Genomic DNA, 18,553 nt, shown 5'->3' with positions numbered 1-18,553 from the left:
TGCATATTCACCATTAAAAAGGCTTGAATTTAGGGTCCTGGATCAGGAACAGCCTAAGGCAACACACAAAGCAGGAGAGGAAAATAAGGAATGCTGAATCCTTTGATTGCAAAGGCAGCCAGACTCTGTCCTAATTCTACGTCTGATAAAGAGCAAAGCCTCCATAGGAGGGTTCTAGGGGCACTTAGAAGTCATATTATGATTTAATTGTCACCTGCTCTGGACAAAAGGGGAATGAGACAAGATACAGAAATAGCAAACTTGGAGGCATCACTGGAGCCAACAAATAGGAAAATTAATCCGGGCTAGGAAAAGAAGACAGGTCCTATAAAGAGCCTGAGCTGGGTGCCTCTGATTTAATACTAAGGATACAGAAACTCGGAGATAAAGTAATATCTCAAATTATATGACCAGCAAGGATTCCATCTGTGATGTGGAAATACCCTTCATAAAAACTGCAATAACTTCAGCAATAAAAAGTCAAATTTTTTAGTAGGACAAAATTAGGTTAAAATGACTGGTTTGTGAAAAGCAAGGAAACCCATACTTTTCCTTAACAATCACCTATAAATAATTAATTGGCCCTTCTGAAAGGTAGATTTCACATTTCTGACAACTAAAGGTAAAAAGTATTTATTTAATGGAAGTTAAGAGAACTTAAATATATTCTCATGTGACTTCACCCATATTAATTTTTCTAAATCTTACTGGAAAGCAAAGAATAGGGATGAAGAGCATCATTTATCTCTTCTGTATTTATTGCATTTACCATTTGTGCTTCTTGTGTACAATAATGACATAAAGTTCTCTTCCTAATAAGTAACAACACTAACATAGAAACAAAACAGATTTAATGTGATAAAACAAAGTGCTTTTCCTGGTTACAGCAAAAACCCACAGCCCCAGGACTTTATAGCTGTTCTCCACTGTTCACAACTTTCTTTACCCACTAGTTAGGTGTCCAGCCCCCACTTGAAGTGATGAAGAAGCATCCTTTAAATGTTAGGAGAGGGTCTTCAACTGCTGCTACTATCTTGTAATAGTGGTTTGCTAATAGTGTCAAGTACTATCAGTAGGTACAGAATAGAGAAAGGATAATTTGGAATAACGCCCTGAATACCATCTTATCCCTAAAGGAAAACAAGACAGAAATTTAGTACCAAAGATATATAGTTCTGATGATGCATCAGAAATCAGGATCAGGGGAGCCTGGTGGCTCAGTCAATTAAGTGTCTGCCTTCAGCCTGAGTCCTGGGATGAAGGACCATATCGGGCTCCCTCCTCAGTAAGGAGCCTGCTTCTCCCTCTCCTTCCTGCTCGTGTTCTCTCTCGCTATCTCTGTCTTACTCTCAAATACATAAATAAAATCTTAAAAAAAAAATCAGAATCAAAAACATTTGCAACAACATGGATGGACCTAGAAAGTTATTAAGCCAAGTGAAATAAGTCAGACTAGAAAGACAAATACCATATGATTTCACTTGTATGTGAAATTTAAAAAACAAAACAAACACATAAATAAACAAACAAAAAGCAGAAACAGACCTATAAATACAGAGAACTGATTGTTGCCAGAGGGGAAGAGGTGGGGTGATCGGCAAAGCGGATGAGGGGAGTGACAGAAACAGGCTTCCAGTTATAGAATGAATAAGTCACAGAAATTAAAGGTATAACATAGGAAATATAGGCAATGGTACTGTAATAGCATTGTATGGTAACAGATGGCAGCTACACTTGTAGTGAGCATAGCATAACGTATAGAGGAGTTGAATCACTACACCTGAAACTGATATAACATTGTTTGGTACTAGAGAAACAAAGATGAATAAGACCAGAGTTTAGCCACAATGGGCTTGCATTTCAAAGAATTCAGCTGTTATTTTAAAATATAATATAAAATGATTAGTACAGCAAGAGGGAATAAAAAACATGGAACCCAAAGGGAACTACTGTCAAAAGGAAATCAGAAAAAGGTCAGAAAGTATACTGTGAATGGAAAAAACATTGGTAAGGAATAGTTGCAACAGTAGAATGCTATAATTTTCAGAACTAAAAGATCAGAGAATGGGCACCTGGCTGGCTCAGTCGGTTAGGCACCTGCCTTCGGCTTAAGTCATGATCCTGGGGTTCCAGGATCAAGTACCGCAATGGGCTTCCTGCTCAGTGGGGAGCCTGTTTCTCCCTCTCACTCCTCCCCACTGATTGTGCTCTCTCTCTCTCTTTCAAATAAATAAATAAAATCTTAAAAAAAAAACCATCCTTCAAAAAAAAAATTATAGAGAATGATATAGGAAAATGAGCTTATCTCAGGGTCAAAAGAAACAAAAATAATAGTAAGTAGAGTGCTAAACAAACAAAATTTTCAAAAGAAATTCTTTGCTCAATTATCCTCCTTTACCCTATTTATAACAACCAACTTCTGAACATTTCTTATACTGAAAAAAAATGCTTCAGATGAAAGTGTAGTATGCCATGGATTAAAGGGCGTTCACAATATAATGTTAGCAACAACACAAAGCCACGTTCCCATGATTCTACAAATACTTGCTGAAACAACTCAAAGAACTTGAAAGTGCATGGGAGGAACATTTGGCAAAGTACCAAATACTGAATCCAAACCAGTGCCCAGAATATTAATCAAAAGCATGTCTTCTTAAGGAATGTTTAAAGTCTTTTCTATTCCTAAATTCTTAAATATTTTTCAAGGAAAGGTATTTTGTAGACACTCACTCTTGGAAATGAGGTTTCAGAATTAATAATAAATGAACATTTATATTATATGTAACATAAAAGAACTATACAAATAAATGAAAGCCAGACTTTTACCAAAATGTCTTTTGAACTACTGATTCAATATACTTCTTTCCCAAACTAGTTATGAGTTGTAAATATGCAACTATGCAAATATGCAGAGAAACAGACTAAGTATATTTGACTCGTTCATTCCTACTATTACTCTATAAACAGAAAATTATATATATAGATATATAGATAAAACAAAATCAAACAAAACTAGTAGCCCACAAAAACTTTATTTAGACATTCTGAATAATTGGCATAAGGAATAAACTGATTCTAGAAAAAAAGGTGACTATACCTTTTAGGAGATTTTGTACACTTAGGAAAAGACATTAAAGGTATTTTATTTTATGTAACACAAAAGGATCTCTATTAGACCTATGTTGGAATGCTAGAAATCTTCCTGGACTATCAAAACTACTTGAGAAGAAAAGAAATGGGTCACTTTCTTTCCATAAAGAAAGGCAAGGAAAAGTTATAATGGTAGTTTAAAGGTTCATTAGATTTAGAAACTTTTTTTAGCCTCTAAAGGTTTTGACATATTTCTAAAATAAAAGGAAATCCTTTTACCTCAATTGAAAATTTAGTTCTGCCCTGGTAATATATATTACTGGAAAAAAGTGCACATATGACCTAAAAACTATAAAATACCCCACAATAATACTTCACCAAAAATATGTATACTACTATCTCATGGTTGTTATGCTTATTCATGAGGCACTATTCTGACAGCTGCTCATGAAAACTGGCACTACATACATGCTCATGATTCAAGAATGTGTGCCATTGTCATTTAAAAATCAAGAGCCCAATAATGAATCTTTCCCATTTTAAGGCAAGAAAACACAACAAATATCTTCAAACATTCCCTCTTGACACAAAGGCCTAAAGGTCATTCACTTATCCATTCATTCATTCATTCATCAAACACTTAAACACCTAGATACTCTGTGCAACTGAGTAAGCTAGGCAATTAGAACACAAAGATATTTTTATAACATGCAATCCATGCCCCTACCCAACTCAGTGTAGAGTTTGTAAGATAAAATATATCTACTGTCAAAAAATATATATATATATATCTACTGTCTAAAAATATGCTAAAATTTAAGCAGTATGCTAGCCCTTCTAATTGGAAAACCTTAACAATGTCTGATGATGTATATGTATATATAGTAAGAGTAGACGCACACACCTTTTTTAAAATTTTCAATTTTAGATGGATTATATGGTGTGATTATGAAAAGAGCACTGGTCTAAGAGTTGACTTACATTCTAGTCAAGCTCACTGATTAGCTACATAACCTAGGACAGGTCACCTAACTTCCATTAGCCTGTTTCCCAATACATAAAATGAAGATAATTATACCTGTTTTACCTACTTCACAGGGTTGTTATGAAGATAAAATGGCAAAAGACATAAGATTGCTTATTAAATTGTAGAACTCTATACAAATGTACAATGCTATAACCTAAACAGTATTACTTTAACTTCCAAAGCTATTAAATAGCTAAAATACTTTCAGGTTAAGTTTTTAAAACAATCTCAGCCTACCAGCATAGTCTCTTTTAAGACTAGCGTCGAAGATTTAATGAAAAACAAGTTAATGTCAGGTGCCTGGGTGGCTCAGTCAGTTAAGTGTCTGCCTTCAGCTCAGGTCCAGGGATGGAGCCCCATGTCAGGCTCCCTGCTCAGCGAGGGGTCTGCTTTTCCCTGTCCTTCTGCACCCCCCATCCCAGTTCACGTTCTCTCTGTCTTGTTCACTCTCTCTCTCTCTAATAAATAGATAAAATCTTAAAAAAAAAAAAGGTAATGTTGAATTAACATTAATGGCAATTGAGTAATGTTGAAGAATGGACAGCTGGCCAAAGTTTCTGAAAGGACCAGATACATCCTAATCATCTAGGAGCTTGTTAAACATGCTGACTTGTAGATCTGAATTTCTAGAGGGCTAAGGTTGGGAATACACAAATTTATCAAGCACCCAGGAGATTCTTACAATAAAATGTAAGAGCCACTTAACTATAGTGAAAGATTACCTTATCCTGACCTTACTAGCAAATAAGATTTTTAAAAAACAGTGTCTTAGAAAATAAAACATCACAAAGAATAATTACTGTATTTCTGTCTCCTTTAAAAATACTTTTTTAGGGACACCTCGGTGGTTCAGTTGGTTAAACATCTGCCTTTGACTCAGGTTATGATTCCAAGGTCCTGAGATGGAGCCCCGTATCACACTCCCTGCTCAGCAGGAAGTGTGCCCCTTCCTTTGCCTCTGCCACTCCCCCTACTCGCGCTCTCACTCTCTGTCTCTCCCTTTCATTCTCTCCCAAATAAATAAATAAAATCTTTTTAAAAAAATTTTTAAGTAAAATTTTTTTAATTAAGAAAGGATAACACATTCTAGGTATTAGTTTCACTAACCTGTGTTGTGCTAAAAATCTGAGTTGTTACTTTTTTTCATAACTAAAAAACATATCCAAAAGCAGTTGGGAAATATGCAATAAGCATTTGGGGTCATTAATATAAAAATTCTCCTTTCCCTTGAGATAGCAGAATTTAGCATAAATCCTATCTAATCCTTGCAATGTAATATCACCATCATGTTTCATGATATAGGTAACAATACAAAATTATGAGGCCAATAGTATGCAGTATATTTTCTATAATTTCAATAATAAATAAGACTTCTTACATGTTCCTAAACAGAATTTTCTGTAAATCTAGTATAAAGAAAATAGTGGAATTTTAAGAGTTCTTGGCAAATTAAATATAAAATTAAGCAATGCCTACATCCTATTTCAACAATACCTAAGTATTCACAATATCATACATTCCCTACTGAGAAGACACAAATTTCAAATGCAGTGCTAAACAAATTCTGCCTATGTAAATTAAATCCTCATGAGGTCTTTTTTCTTAATAAAAAAAAAATATGTAGTGGATGCCATTAAAACATATAATGGAGAATTTAAAGCTATTTATGTGATAAAATTGTAGTTAGGAATTTACTTTTTAAATTGTCTTTAATATTAAATACTATTTTTAAAAAGTAAAAGATTAGAAAAATATACAGTTGTCCAAAAAACTTACCAAAGTAAGTTTACCAAAGTAAGTGCAACAATTTTAATGATGTCTATGTAAAAATATATATTTATTTGTGTAAAAAAATGGAGGATCTTATGTAAAATGGTTGCCATCTAATAAACCTGAAATACAGAAAAAATTTAAATAGTAATAGTCAAATAAAGCACTGTTGAAAAGCTTCACACAGTTCTTTAAATATTCCTTACATTAACATTTAAGAAACAGAAACCTACACACACTTTTTCTTGCAGCTGCTTAATAAAAGTGTATATAAAGTTCCAAAACAAACTACTAAGAAAAGCCCCACATTATTGTCGCATGTTTCTTACTAACAGACGTTTCTCTGTTTGAAACAGAAGGCTCCCTGTTCACTGAAATGACTGAAAACACGGAGTTGGTCATTCTTAACTAGGTCCTAAGAAAAAAATATGCAATCGGAAAAACAATAAATTCACTCAGTGGTGGACAAAATAGTAACAGGACAGTTGCAAACCCGTCATTATATCAAATATGTCATTAATTAACACTTTATTTTGTCTACCAAAAGTTTCCCCTTTAGTTCATATGTAAAGCATATTTACCTAGGTCCTCCCTGGCCACCACTCTTCATGTCCAAGTCAAAGAAAACTTAATACTCAAAAACACTTTCTGTAAATTCTAACAGAAAATTTGGAGTTACAGAAAATAGTCTGTAAAAAATATAATAATAACACTATTACTTCACTCCCTAATAGCAGCTCCACCCTCAAAAAAGCCTACAAATTAATATTCCTAAGTTTCAACAAATTTCCAAGCAATGTATTTGGTACATAAAACGAAAATGAAGATAGTTCAAGGTCATTACAATGTGACTATACTTTATTTAAGGATGACCGTAAAGCTGCGGTATCATTAGAAGAAAGTGAACGAATCCATATCTCTATCCAATCAACTACACAAGAAGTAGAACCCACAGCAAGGAATTCAAAGACTCTGTACTGAACCCAAGAGATGCTAAATGATTATCCTTTTGGCATCTATACACACTTAATGCCCAGTCAATGCTCACCTCCAAGTAAAACCACCCATGTTGCCCCCAAGTACTTGCTCCCTTCTTTGAAGAACAAGGCCTGTTGTCTAAGTGATACATCTGAAACTTATCATTTGCTTAAGTAAAGCATATATTACTGTATATGCTTTAAGGTGTGTATCACTTAACTAAGAAGGTAAACTTTGAGCTTTTCAAGGGAAAAGGCTGCTTTATTCCTTTCTGGCTTCACCATGTTAATTCACCTTTTATTCCTTCTCAGAGATGTTGAATTCCCTACCTCAGTTTTCTCTCTTGCCTCCACAATTCACACTTTAAATTTATGATCACAATCTTCAAATGAGCCCTAAAGCACTACCAAAAAGCTGATCCATATCCCTTATTAGTTCAATCAACCACTCTCCAAAATAACAATTTCACTCCTTTACTCCATTTCCAGCCTCACCCTCGGCGAATCCTTTTGTTTCTTATCTCAATTAGAAAATACAAGGTATGAAAACAAAAAAAAAAGAAAATACAAGCTATGTCAATAAAACGTAAGTATCCTTCCATTCCCAAATCTATTCATACTTTGCTTTCAATACTGTTAAAATGAATGTACATTCCTGTTCCTATCAAAGGTCAATCTCTCCACTTTTAGGTTGCATTTCATCACTTCTCACCTACAGGAGACTCCCTTCTCCATAGGGATGAGTTCTGAGATGCTCAGTGGGTACCTGAAACCATGAATAGTACTGAACCCTATGTGTACAATGTTTTTTCCTGTACATACATACCTATAATAAAGTTTAATTTATCAATTAAGCACAATAAGTGATTTACATGGATAATAATGAAATAGAACAATTATAACAATATACTTTAGAGGTGCCTGGCTTGTTCAGTTGGCAGAACATGAAACTCTTAATCTTGGGGTTGTGAGTTCAAGCCCCACATTAGGTGTGGAGATTACTTAAAATAAAATCTTAAAACAAAAATAACAGATTTTAATAAAGATAGATGAATGTAGTGTCTCTCAAAACACCTTACTGTCTCACCCTTCTTGTGATGTGAGATGATAAAATGCCAACATGATATGATGAAGTGCAGTGAATAATGTAGGCATTGTGACATAATGTTAGGCTACTACTGACCTTCTGACAATACGTCAGAAAGATCATCTGCTTCTGGATGACAGTTGACCACAGGTAACTGAAACCTGAATTCTTCTTTCCATATTAGATTATTCTAAGGACACAAACATTTGATAATTGCATTCCTCCTTTATGCCTCAGATTCCTCGTTTTTTACAATGGGGGTAAAAATAGTAGGTATTTTATAGAGTTGCCGTGAAAATTACTGTAATTATAATTATTATCATGTCTTAAATCTATCACTTAAGCTCATGTCCCCCTTGGGCTACATTTTTTAAATCCCCTTTATAGCAATCTCGAAACAGAGTCCTATCCTTGCTGTCTCTAACTCCTTATTCCCACCTGAACCTCCTCCATCCAGGTGTTTGTTATCATCAATCCCTAAAAACTCATTTGACAAATGCACAAATGACTACCATGTAACCAAATCTAACAGTCTATTCTCAGTCCTCAAATAATAGTCAACACATATTGAGCACTTACTATGCTCTCAGACATACTCATTTATCCTCACAATAACTCTGTGGGATAGATATTATAATCATCTCATTTTAAAGAGAAAATTGAGACATCAAGAAGTTAAGTAACTTACTCTAGGTCACATAGCTTACTCAATCTCTCAGCAAGTTCTAGAGAAAACTCCACAATTTAGCTCTATTCTACCAATTATTTTAATAAGCATTCCCCACTCAATTCCTTCACAAGCAACAAGGTGGTCTCTACTATAGTTTTCACAGTGATTCTCAATCTTTCCTAGCTGATGTTGCATTACAAAAAACGAACATCTTCTTCTACTGGTCTTTAACCTATTATATATGGCATTAAATCAGTAATGTCAAGACATATGAATGGGACTAATAATCAAGAGAATAAAACAGATAATAAAGACAAATCCACAGATGATCAAAAAGTTATAGTTAGCTAATGATTATTTTAGGATAATTATCATATCTGTATTTTAAAAAAGAGAAGATGCACAAAATGGATGAAAAAAGAGAATTTGAATCTAGAAAAATGGATTGGGGCACCTGTGTGACTCAGTCAGTTAAGCATCTGCCTTCAGCTCAAGTCATGATCCCAGGACCCTGATCGCTGCTCAGCAGGGAGCCTGCTTCTCCCTCTCCTTCTGCCTCTCCCCTCCACTTGTGCTCTCTCTCTCTCAAACAAATAAAATCTTTAAAAAATTTGTAAAGAAAACTGGATACTCTGGCACTAAAAAAATATAATGTATGAAATCAAGAACTAATTGAATAAGTTTCATAACAGCTTATACAAAGAAGACATATTTGACTAAATCAAAACAGATCAATAGAAAATATTCAATCTGCAGCACAGAAAGAAAAAAAGAATGAAAAAGGAACAGAACAGAAGGGAGATGTTGGACATTCTCAACATATAACATACATATAATTGGAGCCCCAGAAGGAGCAGAGCAAGAAAATGAGACGGAAGTAATACTGGAAAACATACTGGCCAAGAAATTTCCAAAGCTTCTGGAAGACATAAGCTTAGAGATTTAAGTAACTCAATGAATCCTAAGCAATAAAGTATAAAGTACAGTTTATGGCAAGAAATATTACTAAAGCTCAAAGAATATTTCATAATGATTACTGGATTGTGATAGAATAATGCCAATCCCAAAATGTCCATGTCCTTCTAATCCCTGGAATCCCTGGAACCTGTGAAAATGTGACCTTATATGGCAAAAGGAACTTTGCAGATGTGACTAAATTAAGGATCTTGAGACGGCAGATTATCGGTCATTGATTATCCAGCATTATCAGGTATCAAGTATCCTGCATTATGATCTAATTGCAAGAATCCTTATGAGAGAAAAGACAATGTGAAGATGTAAACAGAGATTAAAGATGCTACTCTGCTGGCTCTGAAGACAGAGAAAGGGCTATGAACCCAGAAATAAAAGAACCATAGTAATAGAACCTAGAAAAGGGAAGAAAAGGGATTCTCCCCTAGAGCCTTTGGAGTACCTTGTTTTTTGGCCTAGTGAAGCCTATTTTGGACTTTAGCCTTTATTATTATTTTTTTTAATTTTTATTTATTTATGATAGTCACAGAGAGAGAGAGAGAGAGAGGCAGAGACACAGGCAGAGGGAGAAGCAGGCTCCATGCACCGGGAGCCCGACGTGGGACTCGATCCCGGGTCTCCAGGATCGCGCCCTGGGCCAAAGGCAGGCGCCAAACCGCTGCGCCACCCAGGGATCCCTGGACTTTAGCCTTTAGAATAGTAAGTTGATAAATTTGTGTTGTTTTCAGCTACTAAGTTTGTGGCAATTTGCTATGGCAATACCTCAGAAGGTATTGTTCTAATATTTTGTATTAGAAAACTAATACAAGGATCAATAAAACAAGAAAATATAACAATCTTAATGTCTATAAAAAGCAAAAATTGATATAACAATAACAAAAGGAAAACCAAGAAATTCATTATCAGAATTGGAGAATATTAACTCACATCTCTTAGTAACCAACAGATTTTTTTCAAAAATCAGTAGAGATATGGAAGATTTAAGCATTACCACAGGCTATCTTGACTTAGTTGATATTTATAAAAAAAACTAAATGCAACCATTGCAGAATGCATTTTCCTTAAATGCACATGAACATTTAGTGAAACAGACTATATATGCTAAGCCAAAGACCAAGTCTCTACAAATTTCAGAAAATTGAAGTCATACTAAATATATTCTCCGACCACAGTGGATTTAAACTAGGAATAAATAATGCAAATAATTTTAAAAACCTAATTATTGGAAAATTAAACAAATTAAAGAGCTGTCCACTCTCCCCACAAAATTCTCATGCCTTAGACATCTGGGGGGACAGTAAAAGACAGAATGTTTCTCCCTACTCTGAAATGCCATTGCCCTCATTTATACTTATCTTTGTCTTTGACATTGCTGCCACCAATTCCTGCCTCTTTTCAAGGTGAAGCTTAAACCTTGCCTTTGCCATGAAGGAATCCCTAAAGATCTCAACTTCCCCCCCACTTTTAGACCATATATTGTCCATGTCTATTTTAGCTCCCAATCACATCTTGTCTTGAAATATTGTTTAAATATTTCAAGTGTGTAAATACTAATTCTTCAATAAGAATGTCAACTATTTCATTTATACCACAGTCCGGCAACATGACCAGCAACAGGGGAGCTCATAGAAGTGTAGAGTTTCAGGCCCCACTTCAAACTCTGTAAATTAAAATCTATATTTTAACATGATCCTCAAATTACTAGAGTGCATACTGAAGTCTGAAATGCTTTATTTTACAGTGATTCTTTTTAGTCCACCACAACAGTTGTACATAGAAGCAATTAAATAAATATTCAAACTAATCTAAAAATATATGCATCCTGCTATATTTTTAATATCCAAAAAGCATACAATAAATTTAAGGTCGGGGGGCAGCCCGGGTGGCTCAGTGGTTTAGCACCACCTTCAACCCAGGGCGTGATCCTGGAGACCTGATCGAGTCTCATGTCAGGCTCCCTGCGTGGAGCCTGCTTCTCCCTCTGCCTGTGTTTCTGCTTCTCTCTCTCTCGATCTCTCTCTCTCTCTCTCTTTCTCTGTGTCTCTCATGAATGAATGAATGAATGAATGAATAAATAAAAATTAAAAAATAAACTTAAGGTCAGGGAAAAAATATTTCAGGAAGGAAAACGATTAATGGTATGTTGGTAGATACGGCTAAAATCTAAGCATAATGCAACAGAAAATGCTCATAAAAATCAAGGTTTATGTGTCTCCTGCCTATTGTCTAAAAATTCTGCGGAAGATATTTCACTGTTTGACTAGTCACTAAGAATAATAACCCATGATGAAAAAGAAAATCATGATGAAAAGAAAGAGAAAACTTATTCAACCATCAATTGGATGAAAAAAAACTTTTTGAAAATTAATCAAAGATATATCTATTATAACTAGTGCATCTGCCATATTAGAGCAGTAACTCAGATACCACTTTACAAATACTCCTCGGTGGCTCAGTTGGTTACATGTCTGTCTCGATTTCAGTTCGGGTCACGATCTCAGTCTCTGGAGACTGAGCCCCACTTAGGCTTTGCACTTAGCGGGGAGTCTGTTTGGGATTCTCCCTTTTCCTCTGCTGCTCCTCCCACTCCATGTTCTTGTGTCCTCTCTCTCTCTCAGATAAATAAATAAATCCTTCAAAAAAAAAAAATGCTACCTTAGGGGTGCCTGGGTGGCTCAGTTGGTAGAGCATGCAACTCTTGATCATGGGGCTGTGTATTTAAGCTCCACATTAGGCATAAAGATTACTTAAAAATAAAATATTTAAAAAATAAAATAAAATAAAATAAAATGCTACCTTACAACTATTCGTAGATTTAATAAGTGTCATATAATTGACCAGAGTGCTGAAAATGCCCATAAATTTACAAAATGAGGAAATTTTGGGAAGTGCCAAAAAGAATAAACAAAATGTTATTATCCTGAACATATAGTATCCAAAAATCTACATTTCTCGTTTAAATGGATAAACTGCAAGTCCAGTTTCTCACTCCCATTTGAAAACAGTCAGGGACACCTGGATGGCTCAGCGACTGAGCATCTGCCTTCGGCTCAGGGCATGATCCTGGGTTCTGGGGATAGAGTCCCGCATCGGACTCTCTGCAAGGAACCTACTTTCTCTCTCTGCCTATTTCTGTGTCTCTCTCTCTCTCTGTCTCTCATGAATAAATGATTAAAATCTTAAAAAAAAAAAGAAAGAAAACAGTCAATTCTTCCCTCTTGCTCCTACCTGCTCAATACTATTCACATAAATAAAACATCACCATCTAATCTTTGGGTCCTTTTGACCACACAGAATGCAAAAAGAGGCTCCTCAGGGACAAGAAGAAAGTATGGTCCAGATAGATGCCTACTACCACTTCTTATCCTTAGAGAATAAAATCAGTTCTAACAGATAACAATTTTGAAGTCCTACAAAGAATACTAATTCAAATTACTTCAAAACCAATCGTGAGGAGCACTGTGTGGCTCATTCAGTTAATTGTCTGCCTTGGGGTCAGTCAGGTCATGATCTCTGAGTCCTGGGATTGAGCCCCACATCAGGCTCCCTGCTCAGCAAGGAGACCATTTCTCCCTCTGCCCCCACCCTGCTTGTGTGTTCTCTCTTGCTTTATCTCAAATAAATAAATAAAATCTTTTTAAGAATTTTAAGTTTTTTTTAAAAAACTAATCATGAAATAGAAATGAACAAAATCAGGATCCCTGGGTGGCGCAGCGGTTTGGCGCCTGCCTTTGGCCCAGGGCGTGATCCTGGAGACCCAGGATCGAATCCCACATCAGGCTCCCAGTGCATGGAGCCTGCTTCTCCCTCTGCCTATGTCTCTGCCTCTCTCTCTCTCTCTCTCTGTGACTATCATAAATAAATAAAAAATTAAAAAAAAAAAAGAAATGAACAAAATCATATACATAACATAGGATATAAAAATATATTCAAGCCATGTCCTTTTTTTTTGCCATAATGATAAAAAGACCATTAAATGTAATACATGGAATTAAAGCTATTAAAATACATATATCTCATAAGCCACGCCTGGGTGGCTCAGCTGTTGAGCGCCTGCCTTCAGCTCAGGGCGTGATCCTGAAGTCTCAGGATGGAGTCCCACATAGGGCTTCCTGCATGGATCCTGCTTCTCCCTCTGCCTGTGTCTCTGCCTCGCTCTCTCTGTATCTCTCATGAATAAATAAATTAAATCTTTAATAAATAAATAAATATCTCCTAAAAGGATTTCCTATAGGAAGATGTAATATTTGACAATCCTGATGAATAATATCAACAAAATGCCATAAAACAAACACAATAAACCTATTTGGGTTTTTGGGGGTTTTTTTTGTTTTTTTTGGGGGGGGGAGGTTCTGGTTTTTAATTTTATTTATTTATTCATGAGAGACACACAGAGAGGCAGAGACACAGGCAGAGGGAGAAGCAGGCTCCATGAAGGGAGCCTGACGTGGGACTCGATCCTGGGTCTCCAGGATCACACCCTGGGTGGAAGGTGGTGCTAAACCACTGAGCCACCTGGGCTGCCCAAACCTATTTGTTGAAGCTAAAAAAAGTATTAGACCAACACCCACAAAATGGGTATAAACATACTATATGTTTTGATTTCACAAAGGTTTTTTTTTTAATTTTTTTTTTTTTTTTTTATGATAGTCACAGAGAGAGAGAGGCAGAGACACAGGCAGAGGGAGAAGCAGGCTCCATGCACCGGGAGCCTGACGTGGGACTCGATCCCGGGTCTCCAGGATCGCGCCCTGGGCCAAAGGCAGGCGCCAAACCGCTGCGCCACCCAGGGATCCCATCACAAAGGTTTTAATTAAACCTCTACTCTATAAGAACCTTAACACTAACATATATTAACATATATATATATATGTTAGTGTACATGTATCAACGTGTGTGTGTGTGTATAACTCAAAGACTAAAATGTAGAATATTAACATTTTGTACCATCTTAAATAAAACCTTGGCATTGCTTTTAGAACCTAGTTTGGATAGCTCAACTTCCTTTTTTAAAAAGCATGGATATTTGACTTGACATTTTCTTTTTCCTTACATCTTAACAGGAACATTCTAAATCACCTATACACTTAAAATGTTTCACTTAAAAATTTAAGTATAGTTATTCTTCCTGTTGCTAGGGACACTAATATAAAGATTATGCTTCACCAAATTGTCCTTTTTATTCTCTTTTCCCCCACAGTTTATTCGATTACCAAAGTACAGCTGTGCAGAAAGCAGACCAAAAATGATCACTGTGAGACTATTAACTGCTATTACATCACTATCTCTAATACTTTATTGTTAAAAGATCCAGCTGACATTTGGTCGACAATTATGTACTGGAAACATAGAAAATTATTTTTTTTAATTAGAAAGCTTTTTAATATCTATTAAAGAATTCTACACAGGCTAGGTAAATGTCTGGTCCAGTTGAACATAGAACCTAGGGACCAAATAGATCCACAGGATATTGACAATCAGGAAGTGACAGCAGCACCATGAAAAAGGAAGAAATCCATGAAAAAGGCAGGTGGGCTTAAGTAGGCCTAGCAGCAGGCAAAGAACGTTAGGGGAATGAGGTCAAGCAGCAGATAGAAATCTAAACAGATACACTCAGCATCAGGGAAAATATGCTGACAGGTATCAGAGATTCAATCACAAAGATCTATTTATTACAAAAAATAGAGGGGCAAAAAAAAACAAACAAAAAAAAAATAGAGGGGCACCTGCGTGGTTCAGTCAGTTAAGCATCTGCCTTGGGTGCAAGTCATGATCCCAGAGTCCTGGGAATGAGCCCCAAGTTGTGCTTCTTGCTCAGCAGGAGTCTGCTTCTCCCTCTGCCTTTCCCTCCCACCCTACTCGTGCTCTCTCTCTCTTTCTCTCAAATAAATAAATAAAATCTTAAAAAAGAATAGAGTCAATCAACAAATACTTATTGAAGGTCTCTTCTGAACTAATCACTGTTCTAGATACTGGTGATCTGGTTATGAATAAAATAAAGAAGACTGCTTACTATATACAAGGGTCTATGCTAAACATCTGTGAATACAAGCGTTGTTTCTGTTGTTGATGTTAGTTCAAGGGAAAGTTCAATGATGATCTCAGCAGTAAACAAAGGCAGTAACTAAGACACATGGAGCAAAAGGACAGAGTACAAATTATTGAAAGAGTGATACACACCAGGGCCAAAAGTTTAATTCCTGGAATCAAGCTATGGAAGTTCTAGTAATAAAGGGTTTAATTCATTCAGCAAAAAAAAAAAGTTTATGCCTATATTGAGTATGAGAAATGAAAACATAAAAAAGACAAGATAAAACTGAACTGCTAGCCACTGGAGCTTCTGAATGGCCCAGTATTTAAGAATAGGATCTGTCCTAGCATCCAGGAAAATGATAAACCTGAAAGTGTTAAGTAGCCAAACTTCAAAAGATAAGATATATAGGGACAAGAAGACAAAGAGACCTATACAGATGTGTGCAAAGCAATGGCTTAGGAAAGAACAACTGATAGTGATGAAATAGATTTGAAAGGGATATAAGATAAGGCAGAGAGCATAATAAAAAGAGCATGTGATTGGAAATCAGAAGACATGGTTCTAGTCCCTCCTGTTTTACTTATTATTCTCTGATACTTTTAGACAATGTCTTGTCATCTTTAAAATAGGAATAACAACAGGCTGACCAGAAGGCTCAAGTAAGAAAACATAAGGATTCACTCTCTAATCTGCAAGGAACCATACAAATGTTACTTATTACCATGATTAGTGAAGAGATTACAGCAAAGTAAATTAAAGGGTAAAGACCAAAACTAGAGTAAAGGTAATGTGAATTGCTAGGGGCAGGGGGAGGAGAAAAGTGCAAAATGAGACATTAATGAGAAAGACAAGGATTTGACAACAAGCAAGGATAAATGAAAAGGAATGAATTTTAAAAACCTAAGTACCAGAAGATATACTGTTAAGAGGAAAAGTGATGAAAAATTATTAAAGCAATAAATCGTGAAAAAAAGTTAAACATGAATATAGTATTTAACAATACTAAAACCATGTAGGGGTGCCTGGGATGGCTCAGTAGGTTAAGCATCCAACTCTTAATCTCAGCTCAGGTCTTGATCTCAAGATTGTGAGTTCCAGACCTGCATGGTCTACTAAGAAAAAAAAAGGAAAGGAAAGAAAAAGGAACTAGAAGGTATTATGCTAAGTGAAATAAGTTAGCCAGAGAAAGACAAATACCATATGATTTCACTCATATGTAGAATTTAAGAAACAAAACAGATGAATATAGGGGAAGGGAAGGAAAAATAAAATAAGGTGAAAATTTAGACGGAAGCAAACCATAAGAGACACTGAATTCTAGGAAACAAACTGAGGATTGCTGGAGGGGAGGGTTGCTGGGATGGGGTAACTAGGTGATTGGCATTAAGGAAGGCACTTGATGTAATGAGCACTGGGTGTTATATGCAATTGATAAATCACTACATTCTACCTCTGAAACTAATAAAAAAATAATTTAAAAAATACTAAACCCATGTAAAGATGGCATAAAATTTTCAAGTGGATACAATTTTGCTGAGTCATGATTATGCTTGTTAATACTGGCAATCATAGCTTTACAGATCTTACTAAAATGTCCTCCATTTATATTTTGTGGGTTTTGGGGTTTTTTTTTTCCATTTATATTTTGAAGCAAAGAATAAAAAACGTACCAGCTAGCTATTTTTTAACTTGTAAGGGAGAAAAAGCTATGAAATTCCTTTGTATTACATTGCAAATGTAGTGGACAAGTAAAAGACATTGCTTCCTTGTTAACCTGCTGAGTTCTGTAAAGGTCACAGCCAACAAAACAGTCTTTAAGCATCCTAGATTTGATGGTCAGAACATCTTGGAAGGAAGATTTGTTTTCTGGAATGGTGATACTGGTCTATATCATCAATTAAAACACAACTGTAATCATCCAGGCATTAAATAACTTAAAACCTGAACTAAGCAATGGCAAAGGAAATGAGAAAATATGGGGTAGATAAAAACGATAGTAACAACAACATATCTATATATGAATATGAAATGACAAGGAATCTAACCATCTCAGTCATACAAGCGGGAATCCAATTTAGCCCCTCTTCTGAACAACATCTTATTTTATCATTTAAATGAACAAAGGGTAGCCATAGACAGAACAACAACCACAAGACATCGGTTTTGTAAGGTCTCATCTTTATCTGGACAAAGAGGCTTCATAATTTTTGAGGCCTACCTGCTTAGTAATTCAGTAGTAATAATCCACATACATGAAGTAACATGTTGTGTGATGAAAAACATTGTTGATCAGTTTCCTCTAAAAATGAAAATGTTTCTCCTTTTAACTTTGATACTTCATATATGAAACAATATATTTTCCTGGAGTTACTTTTTTTTTTCCTGGAGTTTTCTATGAATTCATTGTCTATTGATCCTTATATTTTCCTATGATTCTTCACCTAAACATATAAACATTGCATGTTTGGGAAATATTAGAAAACTACAAAAGCAACAGAAATTATGAACCAAAACCATTTAATACAGAATGTTCTTCAATGAGTAACTGAATATTCAAGCATCCATAGTATAATCAGTGAGAATTATCCATTAATACGTAAAAGACCTAGTTTTGCAATAAGAGTAAGTCACTAAATGTATGATAATGATGTTACACAATTAAGTTATACTAATAAAGCACTAAGAGTACCCACAAATCATCAAAAATTTAGCAATAATATGACACAATTAGTGGAGCCCTCAGGATATATTCAACTGGTTTAACTGCCCTTAATATTTGTTGAGCAACTACTATGTATCAGGAACTCTATTTAGAATCTACATCTATAATTTTATTTGTATTCGCTTAACTGCAGTTTCTCAAACTGTGATTGTTTTCCCCTCTTTAATGAAAAGGGTATATTATCTACCTTGTATGTGAAATTGG

The 18,553-nt window shown here is 35.3% G+C and overlaps 1 protein-coding gene across 16 annotated transcripts in view; it reads right to left on the bottom strand.

Annotated features, from left to right (window-relative positions):
* The window catches only part of KIF21A (kinesin family member 21A), a 146,147-nt gene that overhangs the window by 102,726 nt on the left and 24,868 nt on the right, over positions 1-18,553 (bottom strand). Inside the window, exon 1 of one of the 16 annotated variants that reach the window (XM_077870480.1) lies at positions 17,846-17,925. The exons of the other annotated variants lie outside the window; for them this stretch is intronic. Coding sequence (XP_077726606.1) covers positions 17,846-17,910 — 65 coding nt within the window. The 5' untranslated portion in view covers positions 17,911-17,925. Of the gene's footprint in view, positions 1-17,845; positions 17,926-18,553 lie in introns of those variants that run through there. 16 annotated transcript variants of the gene reach the window in all.

Source organism: Canis aureus, chromosome 25 (assembly GCF_053574225.1).
Source record: "Canis aureus isolate CA01 chromosome 25, VMU_Caureus_v.1.0, whole genome shotgun sequence".
NCBI lineage: Eukaryota > Metazoa > Chordata > Mammalia > Carnivora > Canidae > Canis > Canis aureus.
This window is presented reverse-complemented; position numbering and strand designations above follow the sequence as displayed.